This window comes from Leopardus geoffroyi, chromosome C1 (genome assembly GCF_018350155.1).
Source record: "Leopardus geoffroyi isolate Oge1 chromosome C1, O.geoffroyi_Oge1_pat1.0, whole genome shotgun sequence".
NCBI classification, from domain to species: domain Eukaryota; kingdom Metazoa; phylum Chordata; class Mammalia; order Carnivora; family Felidae; genus Leopardus; species Leopardus geoffroyi.
In genome coordinates this window covers 14,132,014-14,148,541 of record NC_059328.1, presented here as the reverse complement: position 1 = coordinate 14,148,541, position 16,528 = coordinate 14,132,014, and the positions used below count along the sequence as shown (strand labels likewise).

The window sequence follows — 16,528 nt, the reverse complement described above, 5'->3', positions numbered from 1 at the left end:
GAGCTAAGTGTATGCGCTGCACCCTGCTCCCACCGGGCCAACGGAGCCTCCTCGCTTCCCCCCCCCCCCCCCCCCCCCGGGCTGGCTGGGCAACAAAACTGAGTCCCGAGGAAATGTGGCGCTCCTGAGCATGCCTCACCCGCTCACTCTACTTCCGGGCAAAGTCCTTGATCAGATGAACTCCTGGTGAGCCCAGGTCACCCGGGTGCCATGTGTCCCCCGGTTCTGGATTGAACATGCACGCTGCACAGCCAAGAAGATGCAAGGCAAGCCACCCGGGATTCAGTCGTTCAGAGCTCTCAGACCTGCTTATTGTTTATATTACGTCAATTTTAAAATCTCATTAACTATTGAGAGGATGTTTTTTAATGCGATAGTGTGTCTTAAGGATGAAGAATGGAGTTGAGCTGAGTGCAGCATTACCTATTTGGGACATTAATTCTGAGTCGCCCCACCTCGGGGACCTCAGCGTGGATGTCTGCTGATGCCACTTCATCAGTGTACAAGCCACATGTTCCAGCAACATAGCTTGGATCCAGTGGTTGCCATCCAGAGCAGCCGGCCGGAGGCTGGATTGGGAGTCACCCTTTGGCTGCGAGGAAGGTTGGACTGAGCTGCCAGGGTTGTGTTCTGGGAGAAATGCTCGATCCACATAAAAAAGCAAATCGTTGGGGTTATTTGTGGGGGGGGGGGGGGGGGGGGGCGGATTGTTTGTTTTTTTAGAGAGCACAAGTGGGACAGAGAGAGAGTGGGAGACCTAGAATCTGAAGCAGGCTCCAGGCTCTGAGCTGTCAGCACAGAGCTCGGCGCGGGGTTCGAACTCACCAACTGCAAGATCAGGACCTGTGCTGAAGTCTGATGCTTAACGCACCGAACCATCCAGGCACCCCAAGAGCAAATTGTTTTTACACCTTCTTAGCCTCTGTTTCTAACATACTCATTACGATGTATCTTTTATTAAAGCGCTTCCTGAATGGTTATGCTTGGAAGTACTTTCTGAGCGGTTTATTGGACTTGTCAGTAACGTGTGTGTTTTCTCCTTTAGCTGAGGGAAAATCTGGTAGCACCCCCCTGCCTGGCCCTGGTGTGCTTTCTCACGTCCAGGCTCAGGATGTGACGATGGCAGCTGGGGAGACCGCCGAAGGAAGTACTTGTTTTAGGACCTTGATTCCCTCAACAAACAAACAACAAAATAGAACAGCTCCAAGGGCTGCAGCTAGGGGGAGTCCAATCTAAAACGAGTGACACATAGTAAACACTGCCTGAGTCAGTGGAATTGACCCTGGGGAGTGCGTGATGGAGAGTGGTGTCGGAACTGTGTCCTCTGCAGGACCCAGGCGGCACTGGCAGTGTTGAGCGGGAGTGAGCCGCTCTCTGGGTGAGGACACAAGTGTGTGAGGGCTTGCTTCAGGTATTTGAAGGGATGTCATGAGGCCAGGACCTTGCACGTCTTTGGGATGGCTCTGGGGGGCAGGACTGCTGTGTGAAAACGGGCGGTGAGTTGTCCCCTCCGGTGATGACCAGGCAGAGGCTGAAGGGGGTTTGTGAGGGGGACTCTGGGGTCGCTAAAACTCTGACATTCTGGATTCTTGAACAACAAGAGACCTTTCACTCAAAGACTTTACTAGTTGATAACTATCTTTTCTTACATTTGTACAAATACAAATTCGTAACTCATAATAAATTTACCGAAATGGGCACTGTTTTCTTCTATCTCACTTTTCCAGTAAAACTTTGTGGGAGTTTTGAGGCTCCCTCCCAAGAGACATGTTGTTTCCTATCTCTGGTGGGCTTGCCCGAGGCCAGAAGGCCTCTTTCCCACAGGACTCTCTCACCCCGATGTGCCACCACGTTGCATATACCTCCTTGGACTTTTGTGGGTCTTTGGTGGAACCTGCTGATTTTTACATCCTGCAAGAAAGAATTCTGGCTGATGAGTAGATCTGTTCCATCACTGGAAACGATTCCTAACCCTGCCCCCTTGCCCTGGATTTACTCTTCCCGTGATAATCAGCTAAGCCATTTTCCCCAGTCAGAGGACATCCCAACAATGACCAGCTGCCTGCGGTTGGTTATGCGGGGAAACGACAAGAGAGGGAGCAGGGCGTCCTCGCTGGTGACCTTGAAGGCTCTGGAGGGCCTGGCAGCCTCCGGTGGGGAGTCAGGCAGACATCTGTGTTAATACCTTCTTTCAACAACTCGGTGTACTTGAGAACAGACCTCCTAACTTGGGCAGTCTTACACGGCCACTTCCTCTCATGCTGAGTCTCACCAGGAAGGGGCACAGGAAAATGGAAAAGGTAGCACAGCTCTGGGTCTGGGTTCTGCTTCCACGTGTAAGCGTGGGTGAGCCCCGGGCCCTGTCTGAACTTCAGCTCCTCAGAGAGCAGTGGGAGGCTTCAGTGGTCAGTCTTCCAGGTACCTGGGTGTGCCACTCGGCCCTGAGACGCTTGGGAAACTCTTTTCGCTCGGCATGCTCTGGGTTTCCTTAAGCTTACGTCCTAATTGAATTTTCTCGAAAACCCGCTTTCCCCAAGCTGTCGGGCAGCAGTGTACTTTTGAGGAGGTGGAAGAATGGCCGGCTGTGTCTCTCTCCTGTTCTTTCTTCCCAGCCTTATTGAGGTGTAATCGGAGCACGCAAAGTGACGCGGCGTGGAAGGGGACAGTTTGGTCATTGCCGTCTGTTTTATGAGATCGCCAGCATCTGCCTCCTGGCGCTCGCCTCCCTCCCATGTCTGATCCTGCACTCGCTGGCGTTCCAGCCTCTTAGAAGCAGGGATTCCAGCTGGCAGGGCTGTCACAAGTGTTTCCATAAGCATTCCCACGATCCTTTAAGTGAGGAGCGTGACCTCGGAACCATGTGCCCGCTCCCCTCCCCTGACGTAGGAGGAGGTGGGAGGTAAGAACAATACTTGGATGGCTGCGTTCCCTGTCTGGGGCGCTGCCGGAAAGCTGAGCATTTGTAGGCCATCCAAACACGATGGTTCTCCTGGGACTCAGGGGTTAGAAGGGGAAAGTGAATTGATTTCTACCTTCGTGTCAGAGCGAAGAGAACTCGCAGAACAAGCCCCCTGTACTTTTCTAAGCTCTCCTGCACTGCCTCCCCCTTCGCTGTGGTCACGGAACTTATGAGCTCAGTGTAAGAAAATTGGCAAACTAAAGCAAAGATGCTTTCTCTCTGTGTTGCGAAGCTCTCACTGGTGAGTTTCAGGCTGGCTTTGCTGGGGTCCCTCGTAGACGATTCATTCGGTTTCCCTGGGCTGGTGGGAGCACGGGGAGAATGGAATGCGAGAAGCGGTTCTTGCTGTGACAGCGCCCGGAGTGAGTTTCACTGCCCGTTGGGTTCTGCTGATCGCTTTTCCAGTCGTAGAGATCCCCCATTCCGTGGCAAGTTTTTGTAAGACTGTGCAGAAGGGGCACTAGTTTCTTAGGCTGGCCGACTCTGCATTCTGTATTTATTCATGTGACCAAGTGACAGGCAGTAATTGACATTACCGTTCATTTAGTAGAACGGAGCAAGCACCCCGCTCTGAAACCTTATCTAGGAAAGTGTCTCCTGGGCCTCGGTTGCACCCCGTGTGGCTTTGACCGTAATTTTCGCCCGTAGGTGAAGAGTGTGCAGGCTAGATAGAGGTGGATAGGGTAATTACACCCCAGCCCTTGAGTCGGTCAGCACCTTGTCCTCAGTTTCTCCCTTGCCTGCTCTTAGAAGCAGGTCTGTGAGCATGTTTGGCCTGGGCCACAGTGACATTTCTTACATTCGGGAAGACCTTACCGACTTGAGGTCTTTTGTCACAGACTCTTTGCTTTTAGTGAAAGCTGTCAGTGGATTTATACGTCTGGATGAGAAACCACTTCATCTGCCATGGAATGGGAAACCACCTCTGAGAAGTCAGGCATTGGGATTCCCAAAGAACTGCCATAGAGGCCCATCCTTGGGTTTCCGCTTGGTGGAGGTATGGGCTGAAATAGGCCCAGCCCTGCCCACCAAGCCTGAGCCAGCCCTCCTGTGATGTGACGGTGAAGCCACCGGGCCCTGCAGGCCCGGAGCACTCCCTGGGCTCACAGTCACTGCCCTGCTGCAGGAGCACAAGTCCAGCACTGTTTTCTAGAGGTTGGCGGAAGGCCACAGAGACCTTTATTTTGAAATTTTAGATCATATCCTTTTATTCCCCCACCCCCACCCCCGCTCCCTGCTTCCTCTACTCTGTTGACTTGTCATGGAAAACTTAGGGAGCAGTGACTACATTCCGTGTGTGTGCTAAGTGCTGTAATAAGGAATACCCCCCCACCTGATCCTTAAAATACCAGTGTGAAATATGCACTGACTCTACCCTCGTTTTATAGGTTGGGAAACCTGAGGCTCAGAAGAGCTTAGGAACTTGTCTGAGGTCACACAGCTAGAACCTGAAGTACCCAGGGTTTGAGTGCAGACGACCTTTCTCAAACCTGTATTCTTGGGGCGCCTGGGTGGCTCCGTCGGTTAAGCGTCCGACTCTTGATTTCAGCTCAGGTCATGATCTCACAGTTCGTGGGTTCAAGCCCCACGCTGGGCTCCATGCTGACAATGCGGAGCTTGCTTGGGATTCTCTCTCTCCCTCTGCTCCTCCCCCTCCCCGTCCCCTTCCGTCTCCCCTGCTCTCTCACAAAATAAACAAACTTAAAACAACAACAACAACAACACAAACCTGTGTCCTTAACTAGAGCGCTCCATCACCACCCTCGCTTGCCGCCTAGCTGGCAGAAGCGGACGGTGAATAACCTGCTCCCCTTCTTTTGGAGACTTGGCAACAGAGAGCTGGCAGTGGTTCTTAGGCCACAGAGAGAGCATGGTGGTGGCAGCAGGTGCCTGGCTACCAGACAGTAGTGCAGGGGAGTGCTTGGGCGCCAGCTGTGGGGTCGGAGAGCCCTGTCTTTGCATCCCTGCTTCACGCCGTCACCACGCCCTCTGCGTCAGTTTCCACGTCTGAGAATACCAGTAGTGACCCTCTAGGATTGTTGTTAAGATGAAATCAGATTTTGGCATATAATCACTTAGTGTCCGAATATGTTTTGGCTATTACTGTGAATGCCTTCTGAGCCCTTGGGTCCGAGCTGGCCGTGGCATCACTGCTCAGTGGAAACTATGGGAGCTGCTACTGGTGATCATATCTGTAGGCTGTGGTTGCCCGAGCCCTGCTTGCGGTGCTGGCGCGAGAGATGATAATCACAGTGCCACGCGGTATTCGGGTGTAGTTCCTGGTCGTCCGAAAGAGATTTCGGATTTGGAAGTTGTTGCTTCCCTTTCTTTAGTTCTTTCTGCTCCTTGAGGGACTTTAAGCTCCTTACTCACGCGCCAAGTTTCTTGAGACAGAGCACTTAGCATTCCGTTGAGGGTGGAAGAAAAGAAGGTTTGAACTTGTGAAAATGTCTTGTTGGTGACAATATACACCAGCCCTAAGGAAACGTGTGTGTAGATGGGGGAGTAGTTTTCACTCGTAAGGATCACTTTTCGTCTAGCCCAAAAGAACCAAAAAGGAGTGGCCTGACCCTGATTTGATACTCAAGCTCTTGTTCCAGGGCTACCCGCTTGTACACATTCCAGTAATATTAATTATGTAAACGTGCGTGTGTGTGCACGTGCGCGCATGGGAGCGTGTGTTTTAATTCCACATAGGAACTTCGATTCTTGGGCCCTCTGGAACTAAAAGCTGTGTAAGAGGACGGTGATGATACCTTTCTTTATTGAGTTACTTAATGTATTTCAGGACCTGTGCGAGGTTCTTTTCATATACTTTCTGATGTCCTCAAAATGGTGCTGCAAGGCAGGTGCTATTATTGTACCCATTTAACAGATGACGGAGTTGAGGCTGAAGGAGGGGAAAGACTTGTCCAGATCTTCATTACTCAGAAGAAGCAGGTGAAAGATGTACACCTTTGTCTGTCTTAACTTCCAAGGTCCTTTGTGCCGGCCTCTGACCGGCAAGGTGGTGTCTTTGTCTTGAAGGTCATAGATCTTGAAGCCAGAAGGACTTCATTTTTTTTTTTTTTTTTTCAACGTTTATTTATTTTTGGGACAGAGAGAGACAGAGCATGAACGGGGGAGGGGCAGAGAGAGAGGGAGACACAGAATCGGAAACAGGCTCCAGGCTCTGAGCCATCAGCCCAGAGCCTGACGCGGGGCTCGAACTCACGGGCCGCGAGATCGTGACCTGGCTGAAGTCGGACGCTCAACCGACTGCGCCACCCAGGCGCCCCAGAAGGACTTCATTTTTAAGGCATCTTTCTGTCTAGTGAGTCCCGACAACCAGAAGGGATGAGCTTTGAGACTGGACTTAGATTAGACTTGCAGATTTATCACAGGTTGGTAAAATGTTCGTTGTACTTTACTGTCAGCAAAGCGTATGGAAGCTTTGGTGAGGTATTTGGGAGGGCCAGAGGGCCAGTCATTGTTGCAGGACTCTGCGGTATTGTGATGAGTGGTGCCCGGGGTGGCTCGTGTACAGGGTGGTGCCCTGATCGGGAGCTGCCCCTGAGTTGCATAGGACAAGCAGAGGTTGGAGAGTCTTCCATATTGATTTACCTCTGAGATAGGGTATCAGGAACCCAGGATAGGAGTGGGCCAAGTGCTTTGCTTGATGGGTAAACATTGTGGTTTTTTCCTCAAGCCTCCCTTTGCACAGAAGGCAGCGCTGCCCCCTTTTAGATGAAGTTCTTGGATTGATGGAGCCTTTAGTTTTCCTGCTCCTTTAAATCTTGCTTTTCCATCAAGATTTGTCTGTCTGTACCATTTGCAAGTTAGACTCAAGGTCTCCCCCACACCTTTGGAAACCACGTACTCGCGTTACTGGCAAAAGCCCATGGGGAAATGTTAAATTTTATCCAGGCCATCTTATAAGTCGGTGTGGGAGAGGGTTTATGTAGGTGGCTGTTCCTGCCATGAAAAAGGGAGTCTACTTTTCTCAGCCTCCATTGGGGAACATGTGGACGATGTTTCTCCCAAACTTTTTTTTTTTTTTTTTTTTTAATTCTTGTTTGGAATCCTGGGACGTTCTGCTTTAATCACCTTCGACTTTTGTGAAAGCTTTCCTGAATTCCTTGTGTCATTGAAGTAGAAGTGGACAGCGTGTATGACTTTGATTGAAGACGTCTCAGGATCGGCCCTAATTACGCGTCTAACTACCAGCTGACAAAGTGGAGGGATTAGAAGCTTGTTACGTGAAACCAGTCAGGAACATGCCGGGGCAGTGGCTGTAGACATCTGTGAAGCATTAATGATGAGACCATAGGTAATGGCGCCTTGCACATCTTACAAAGGGGTCCAGGAAACCATCAACCAGAGAAACCGTCTGAAAAAGATTTTAGCGTTTTCGAGAAATCCACACGTCGGCCATAGTGTTTGTGAGAGTGGAGTCTGTAATCCAAGATGACAGGAGGTTTCAGAATTTGGTTGTAGGTAGAATTGTTCACGACTTGCCCAGCTGGGGAGAAGAGACTCACCCTAAAGGATTCTGTGAGCCAGCAAGCCGTTCTCCAAAAGTTATTTGAAATAATTTTTTTTTTTTTTTTTAAATTTGGGCCTTTGACGTTCTCTAGAGAGTGTTTGGTCCCGGGAGGCCGACCAGTGTATTCTGTGTCCTTTTCTGTCATTCAGTGCTCAGGATCTGGGGCAAGTCTTAACTTCTCTGAGACTTGGTTTACTTCTCTGTAACTGGGGAAACTCATGGAGCTGTGGTGAGACTTTTCCCAAAACCCACATGCGCCATGTGGGTAAGTTACAGTTCATAGTAGGCCTGTAGCAGAAGCCCGTTCTCTGCCCTTTCTCTTTGGAAATTGGTTTGCATTTTGTTTTTTTTGTTGTTGTCGTTTTTTAATGTTTATTTATTTATTTTGAGCGAGAGCGAGAGAGAGAGAGCACGGGGGTGGGTGGAGAGAGAGGGAAAGAGAGAATCCTAAGCAGGCTCCGTGCTGTCAGCACAGAGCCCGACTCGGGGCTTGAACTCATGACTTGGAACCGGGAGACCATGACCTGAGCCAATATCGAGAGTGGGACGCTTCACTGACTGAGCTACCCAGGCACCCCTACATTTTGGGTTCTTCATGTTCTGATAAAGAATGACTAATTTGGAAAACAAAATTATATGGATGATATATAAGTAGTCTTTAAAACACCATTGTTGATTCTAATAATATAGAATTTTATTAAAGATGATGATTTTGGGGGCGAATCTGTCCTCAGTCTTGAATTAATTTAGGATTGCTCTGTAAGCAGATAGCATTAAACTGTTTAATGAAGAGACTTGTTTTCTGGTCTTGGTTCATTTGCTACTTAGTTTATCTGATTAAGTCTGCATTAATTAGTTTTGTAAGTCTGGGCCTCAGTTTTTCTCGGTTTTAAAAGAAGTTGCTGATTCGATGGTTTCTCAGGCTCCCTTTAGCTTTCCGTTTCTCTGATTCTGCGCCTTGCAATCTGGAGACGTAGAGGGAGGCACACCCAAGATAAAATGCTCCACTTCCCCAGCTGGCTCGAGAGCAGAGCCAAGAGCAGTGCGGAAGAAAGAAATCTGGCAGACAGCGATCCTGTCAGTTGTCATCTGACCTGGGATGTTTCCCTGCGTAAAGTCATCCCCTGTGCTTTGCCTGGCCGCCACAGAGAGCGACCAGCAGTTGCCTTCGAGTTGAGTGCAGATCGGGAGCTGAGTCTCTGTGCACAGAACAGGGGTCGGCAGGCTTTCTGGAGTATTGGCAGGGGGTGGTGCAGGGGGAGGCTGCAGGAGGAAAAGGGCTTCTTTCTGCCTTACAGGGGAGGTAGAACACATGCACCTGTGCTTCCTCCCCTTGCTAAGCAGAGACCCTGCCTTGCCGTTTAGAATGTGCTCGCCCAGTCATGCCTCCTCCGGGACTCGATTGCTGACTCTGCATTGGGAAGTTTTCCCATCCCACCAAGTTTACCAGATAGACTTTGATCTTTGCGGAGAAACCATTCTGTGTTCTGTGAGGTTTGGGGACTATAAACACTGAATTGGTCATATCCCAAACCAGTGTTTTAAGCCACACTACAGCAAAGATACAGCTCCACCTGCTGAGTGTGATTCATTTGGGATCTCGCACTCCCCTAAGGGACGTGTTAAGGGAAACATCGGCTGATGGCTGTCGTAGTATTTGACACAGAGCCTCTGCAGGGGTTGCTAAGTTTTGTCTTGGAATAAATATACCAGGGAGAGAGGCACTTGGACATTCTCACTGCTGGGTGGGGAGTCGAGGTTGTTTGGGGGACTCTCTGGGGGTTGTCCATTCGTCTGGTTTCAGTGGCCTCAGACGGGTTTGTGAACACCAGTAAATACAGAGAAAGCCGAATTGATGGAGATACTCCTTGGTGCTGTCCTGGCCAGAGGGCTTCAGAAATAAAGCTGAACAAGGAGAGAACAGTACAGAACAGGAAAAAAAAAAAAAAAAGAAGAAGAAGAAGAAGAAGAAGATCTTTTGGGGGCGAATATGGAATTTGATCAACTCTTACTGTTTTTCGGCTTTAGGGGAGCCATGGGTCTCACATGCTCCATCATAAACAGGGCGGGGGGCACGGGGTTGGGGGGAGTTGCAGGAGTCTGCCCTCCTTTGTTGGTGCTTCATGACTTGGAAACAGAAATCACGCTCTGCCTGCCTTGCTAGAGACTCCTGGCAGCCCAAGTGGAAAACCTGAGTCGAATGAGCAAAAAATCAGGGAGGAAAGGGCCCTTGAGCACCCACAAAACTGTTGTGTGAAAGTCCTAGCAGGTAAGCCATGTGCTCTGCCCTCTGAGAAGGCTCTTGCCACTTGAGGAGGACGGGCTGCGGGGAGCTCCTGGGTCAGACGCCATACCAGACCCTCTGCCTCATTCCCGGTGGTCCCGCAGCACAGAGAGCGTTGCTAGGCCACACTGCTTCACGGTTTTAAAAACCACGGCTCCAAGGGACGAAGTGGTGACTGATTTAGCTCCACCCTGCAGGTGAAGTGGGAGAATAGGAATTTTTATTGTTATTAAATCACATCTGTGCCTTCACAGTCTTAGACTTCTTTGAAAAAAGCTGTGGACCCTTCACCTTGGAAAACTGTGTGCTCACATGTGTGCACACACACACACACACACACACACCCGCTTTATCTCTCACACACACATGCTTTTGTAACATTTACGCCTCCACCTTCTTCTTTTTTTTTTTTTTAATGTGTATTTATTTTTGAGAGAGAGAGACAGCATGAGCAGGGAGGGACAGAGAGAGAGGGAGACACAGAATCAGAAGCAGGCTCCAGGCCCCGAGCTGTCAGCACAGAGCCCGATGTTGGGTTCGAACTCACGGACCAGGTGATCACGACCTGAGCCAAAGTCAGATCACGCTTAACTGACTGAGCCACCCAGGTGCCCCTACACCTCTACCTTCTTAAACACACTCCTGCTTTCTCATGCACACACCCACACATCTGCCTTCTTACACCCCCTACTTTCTCACGTACACACCTGCCTTCATACACATCCCTTCCTACACACTTTCTCTCCCATAGATACATACATACACACCCCTCCCTTCATGCACACACATACTCCTACTTTCTCATGCATATACACACCCCTACCTTAACACACATGCGCCTACTTTCTCTGTCACGCATACATACACATCCCTACCTTCACACACGCACACACACATACACACTCTCCTCCTTTCTCACACATACACACACATCTGTACCTTCACACACCCCTTGACAAACTGTCAAGGCGCTCACAAGCTGTGGAACAGTGACTCTGTACCCCAAGTTAAAAACCTGTGGTTTATTCCTTCCATCAGAGTTGATGCTGGTTTTGTTCTGTCTGTTTGTTTTTAAACAAAAATAGGTTTCCAGTTTCCACACTCATAGTAGATTAAAAGTAACAGATGAAGTGTAGCTAACGGAAGATCAGAAAAATGTAAAAAGCAGACACCGGGCTGTGTTCCAGGAACCCTCTGCCAGTGAGAGATGGTTTAACTGTGTTCCCTGCTTTGTCCTCTCTGTAAACACACGGACCCTGTAGAACATTTTAGAAGGGTTACCATCTCTCCGGATGAAAACAAGGTTGATACTTTGGTTATTGGAGGGGCTCCCAGCTCCTCAGTGATGATGGGGTGAGTGACGTGTCCGTAGTTCTGAGGGTTGAACAGAGTGGCGTAGACCTTTCCTGCTGTTTGCCTTCTTCCTTGGGTCACAAGCTCCTTGGGGGCAGGGACCATGTCTGACTAGTCCAGCCCTGTGTCCCTCGTGTGTGCCCATCCCTCGCACGGTTGTGCTAACTGAATCAAGTAGAAAGATAGCATGATGTGTGGTAGAAAACCTCTCAGCATGAGGGTGCGGGCTCAAGTGCTGACTTCGCCACTGGCCTTGTGACCTTGCCAGACTTTCTCTGAACCTCATTATTCGTCCATAAGATGAGAGGGCGGGACCTAGATGCACTCGAAGTCCATCCTGTGATTCTGATAGAATTTTCGTAGAGCGGAGACTTGTAAAGGCATGGTGTTTCCAGAGGGATCCAGAGCACGGTGGTCCCGCCACTGCCACTGTAAAATGGTTTTTATATTGCGCGGTTTTCTCCTCAGTTTTTGGCAAATGACATTGATCCGGCTGTGATGATATGCGGCACTAACCCCAAAAGGTGGAAGGAGGCTTGATCTCCCAAATGGGCTTTCACTGTGGCTTTGATTCGCTTGCTAGAGGGTATTGGGCTTTCCCGTGGGAATGAAAAGTCATCCAGAGGGAATGCTTGTGTGTGTTTGATGAGCCATGTCCTTCTGCACTCGGCCCTCACCACCGTGCGTCCCTCCCAGAAGATTCAGCCAGAGGGCAGTCAGTCAATGGAAGAGACACTTTTCCAGAGTGACCTACAGACGAGTTATGGATTGGGCTGGCTGGTGAATCTTTCCCCAGATAGCCCCCAGCACAACTTGTTCCTGAGCCACATGGCAGAAAAGAGATGCACCTTGTAAACAGAGTTGCTTCTTGGGTCACAGATGATACAAGACAAGTCATGGTCAAGTTAGACCCCATAAGTTTGTGGGAAATCAGCCTGGGTGAAGTCTGCCTCGGTGCTGTCTGTGAAGCAAGAATTGACTTAAGCCGCTCGGGAATGTAAACGCGTGAAGGTCTTGATGAACTTAGGAAAGACTGTAAAGGCCTTGAAGCTTTGGGTGGTTGTTTATGTACAGGCAGATGCTGTTAAGTGCACATCGGCCTTGGCCAGACACCAGCGCGGGCCAAGCAGGACTTCCGCTCAGAAATCCACACAGTCGGAGTCACTGCTTGTCCTTGAAATTACAACAGCGTGTTTTAAAAGGGCACGCAGAAACCACACGCACGCGAACGAGGCCACAGCGCTGTCCTCTAGCAGGTGGTCCGTCCCCAACTTCTTGGGCCTCCTCCCATTTCCAGTAAGTGCCCTCGTCCTGTCTTTCCTGCCTCTTAAAGTTCCTGACCCCCCCCTCCCCACCTCCCACTGTCCTCTCCAGCCACACAGCCACAGCCCTGGTTGCTGTAGAGGCTCCTGTCCTGGCTCTCCTGCCCCTGATCCCATCTCTGGTCAGACCGTCTCCCCCACAGTCACCAGACACGTCCTTCTGTAGCAGTTACTATTGCTGACTAACAGAATCCCCCCCAAATCTAGTGACCTAAAATAACAGAAATCCTTATGTCCAGTGCTTTCTGTGGCTCAGGAAATTCAGGTGGGCCTTGGGTGAGTGGTTCTCGCTTGGGGTCTTGAGCTCTTGCCGTCAGCTAGCTGCAGCTGGAAGAGGGGACATCGGGGGGCTTGGTGACTCTCATGGTCCCTTCATGTGGCTTTCCTGCGTGGGTTATCTTGGGCTTCCTCACAGTGTGGCCGCTGTAGGGCAAACTGTTTACATTGAAGCTTGGGGCTCCAAGTCCGAGTGTTCAGCACTCAAGATGGAAAATGAATTGTCCTTCCAGATGGCTAACAGACACATGAAAAAAGTGCTCAACATCACTCATCATCAGGAAAATACAAATCAAAACCACGATGAGATACCACCTCACACCAGTCAGAATGGCTAGCATTAACAACTCAGGCAACGATAGATGTTGGCGAGGATGCGGAGAAGGAGGAACCCTTTCGCACGGCTGGTGGGAGTGCAAACTGGTGCGGCCACTCTGGAAAACAGTGTGGAGGTTCCTCAAAAAATTAAAAATAGAACTACCCTACGACCCAGCAATTGCGCTACTAGGCATTTATCCAAGGGATAACAGGTGTGCTGTTTCGAAGGGACACGTGCACCCCCATGTTTATAGCAGCACTATCGACAATAGCCAAAGGATGGAAGGAGCCCAAATGTCAAATGCATAAAGAAGATGTCGTGCGCGCACACACACACACACACACACACACAGGAATATTACTCAGCAATCAAAAAATTAAATCTTACCATTTGCAACATTGTGGACAGAACTAGAGGGTATTATGCCAAGCGAAATTAGTTAGAAAAAGACAAATATCCTATGACTTCACTCATATGTAGACCTGAAGATACAAAACAGGTGAACATAAGGGAAGGGAAGCAAAAATAATATAAAAACAGGGAGGGGGACAAAACTTAAGAGACTCTTAAATATAGAGAACAAACTGAGGGTAGATGGAAGGGTTGTGGCTGGGCAGGTGGGCTATAAATAGGTAATAAATAGGTAAGGGGCATTAAGGAGGACACTTGTTGGCATGAGCACTGGGTGTTCTATGTAGGGGATAAATCACTGAATTCTACTCCTGAAACCATTATTGCACTATGCTAACTTGGATGTAAATTTAAAAAAAGTTTTAAATTAAAAATAAATAAATTTTTTAAAACAGAAAAAGTTAAAAAAAAAAAACGAATTGGCTTTTATGGCTTGGCCTCAGAAATCGCAGAGCATCAATTCTGCTATTCTCTGTTGATAGAAATAGCCATCAAAGCTCTCCCATTTCCAAGGAGGGGGTACATAGACTCCACCCCTCAAAGGGAGGAGTGTCAAAGTCACGTCAGAGGAGCAGGCCCGGTGAGAGAGCTTGTCATGGCCATTTTTGGACAATGTAATCTGTTTAACCTTCTGAGACGCAGCAGTGTTCCTGTCATTCCTCTGTGGACAAATCTTTAGGAACTCCTAATCCCTCTGGAGAAGTCGATTTTAAAGTTTGCGAGGCCAGAGAACGTGGCACAGAAGCCTTTCTACAAAGTAGACCGAGGCACAGCTGCCGGGAGACCTGAGGTCTGGACCCCGGGCTTGGAGCCTGCTTAGAAAACTGCTGCCCTCTGAGCCGGGTGGGCGGAAACCAGCCTGACCGGAGGCCCTTCGTGATGAGGCCCTAGTCCCCTCCCGGTGCCACTCCTTCCTCCTCCGTGTCCCTGTGCTGTCCTCTTCCTTACCCATTTATCGCAGGGCCTCTCTTCCCCACCCCCCATCTCCCCCTCCATCCCCCCATGCCTGCCTCGTGCACTCCTAAAAGATGAGGTTCCCCGTACCACTTAGTGTCACCTTTACTGTGACTTTTTTCATTTTTGTGGATAGGTGTGTTCGCTGAATTAGACTTCGAGTTTTTTACAGGTTGGGACATGTCCTGTGCCTGGGGGCTGGATAAATTGTTTGGTGAGGATTTCCAAATCAGTCTGTGCCTTTTTACTTCATTGCTTGCAAATGATGGACAACCCTGGCGGCTGTCTTAGAATTCCATAGGAGATTTTTGTTTTAGGCTGTAGTGTTTTATTCAGCTTGTTATTCTGAAAAGTTGTTTCTAGTCTGTATTAACAGTGGCTTTATTTGTTGGAGGGTGATTGAAGCAGTTTTGTGTTTTTTCTTCAAGTCGTGTGAAAAACGAGCAGAAAGTGAAACATTTCCTGACTTGATTTATATGCTTAAACACACACAGCCCCCCCACACACACACACACCCAGAACTCGTAGTCCGATCCCGTAGAACCTTACCAGCCTAAAGTGGGGTACCTGTCCCCTCCTTACTCTTTGACGTCCTAACAGAGACTCTTCCTAACAAAGATCTTTTTTTCCCCATGCAGATTTTGACTACAGCATAAGTTCCTGAAGACACTTTGTTTTACTCACCATTCAGCATCAAAAACAGTGCTTGTCACCTAGGAAACACTCGAGTAGTTATCGAATGACTAACGGAATGGGCAGAGAACTCTGCGGAGGGAGGGGCGGTGGTCATGCTTTTATTATTTACCCTTCAGCCTGGAGACCACCACCAGCGGGAGGTAGACCTGCTGAGGCGTGTTGTCTGCCGGACGTGTCTGGGAGCACTTTGGGCTTTGGGAGCACTCAGTCGTGGGATGAGCGTCCACAAAATACACAGAAAGCCGGTTAAGGGCAGGAACCGGGGCGGGAAACCCAAGCCTGACAGCTGGTCACTGTGTCTCTGGGCTCACTCACGTTGTTGCCCGGAGCTGCGGGCCGTCCGTGTTCTCTTCATTCTCTAGTGCTGTGTCCTGTTTGGACCCCTCAGGGTATGGGGTGACTCCCGGGTGAAGGGCCCCGGTTCACTCTAATTTTAAGTTTTTACAAGCTGTCGTTAAGCTTCCCCATGTTGCTTCATTTCTGGGAAGCCTTCGGTCCTTTTCCTAATTTAACGACAGACGTCCTCAGCCCTCGAAATTTGTAGTGAAACATTTCCAAGTAGGATTCATTGGGATTAATGCAAAATAGGAGTTAGACCATTTTGCAGTTGTGTTTTTCTAGTGCTCTCAAATAGATGCAGTCAGACAGAGGACCGTCCAGGATGGGGCCTCCGGGCCGCTGGCGCCCTTGGGGGCGAGGCTGTGCGCAGGCTGCATGGAAGGGTGGACACCAGATCTTTCCATGTGGCTCTTTTCTGGCCAAGTTACGACTTTCTCTTCCTAGATAATACGCTGCTCAATTTCTAGTTTATTGCTTTTGACTTCCTGTATGTTCTGGATGAAGGTTTCAGCATAGCTAGGTTTACTTCTATCTAATTTTGGTTTTTTTGTTCTCAGGAAGAGTATTAATACCCAGTTGAGAATATTTCTAAAGACCAGAAGTTTTTAGGGGTTGTGAGTGGTCTGTGAATTAGAATTGTGTGTAAAATGTTTCTGTGCCGTTTTCTAGAGCCTTAGCTTTGATCAGAGTCTGAGCGTCTGCAGTCCCCCAAAATGACTTTTAACTGACTTTTAAATTAGGGTTTTCAAACTTGACTCTGGCATTTGGGGCCAGGTTTGTTGGGGACTGTCTTCTGCATCGTAGAATGTTTAGAAGCATCCCTCGTTCCTACCCATTAGATGCCAGTAGCCCCTTCTCTTCCTGTGATGACAACGAAAAAATACTGCCATGCATTGCCAGACGTCTCCTGGGGGTTCGTGGGAGGGCAGGATCAACCCCAGTTGAAAACACTGGTTCACAGCTTTTTTTTTATTAATGTTTATTTATTTTGAGAGAGGGAGAGCGAGTGTGACAGGGAGGGGCAGAGAGAGAGAGAGAGAATGAGAATCCCAAGCAGGCTCTGTGCTGATATGGGACTCGATTTCATGAA

At 49.3% G+C, this 16,528-nt stretch overlaps 1 protein-coding gene across 5 annotated transcripts in view; it reads left to right on the top strand.

Annotated features, from left to right (window-relative positions):
• The window catches only part of CAPZB (capping actin protein of muscle Z-line subunit beta), a 134,965-nt gene that overhangs the window by 43,046 nt on the left and 75,391 nt on the right, over positions 1-16,528 (top strand). Inside the window, exon 1 of one of the 5 annotated variants that reach the window (XM_045475880.1) lies at positions 2,277-2,300. The exons of the other annotated variants lie outside the window; for them this stretch is intronic. Coding sequence (XP_045331836.1) covers positions 2,292-2,300 — 9 coding nt within the window. The 5' untranslated portion in view covers positions 2,277-2,291. Of the gene's footprint in view, positions 1-2,276; positions 2,301-16,528 lie in introns of those variants that run through there. 5 annotated transcript variants of the gene reach the window in all.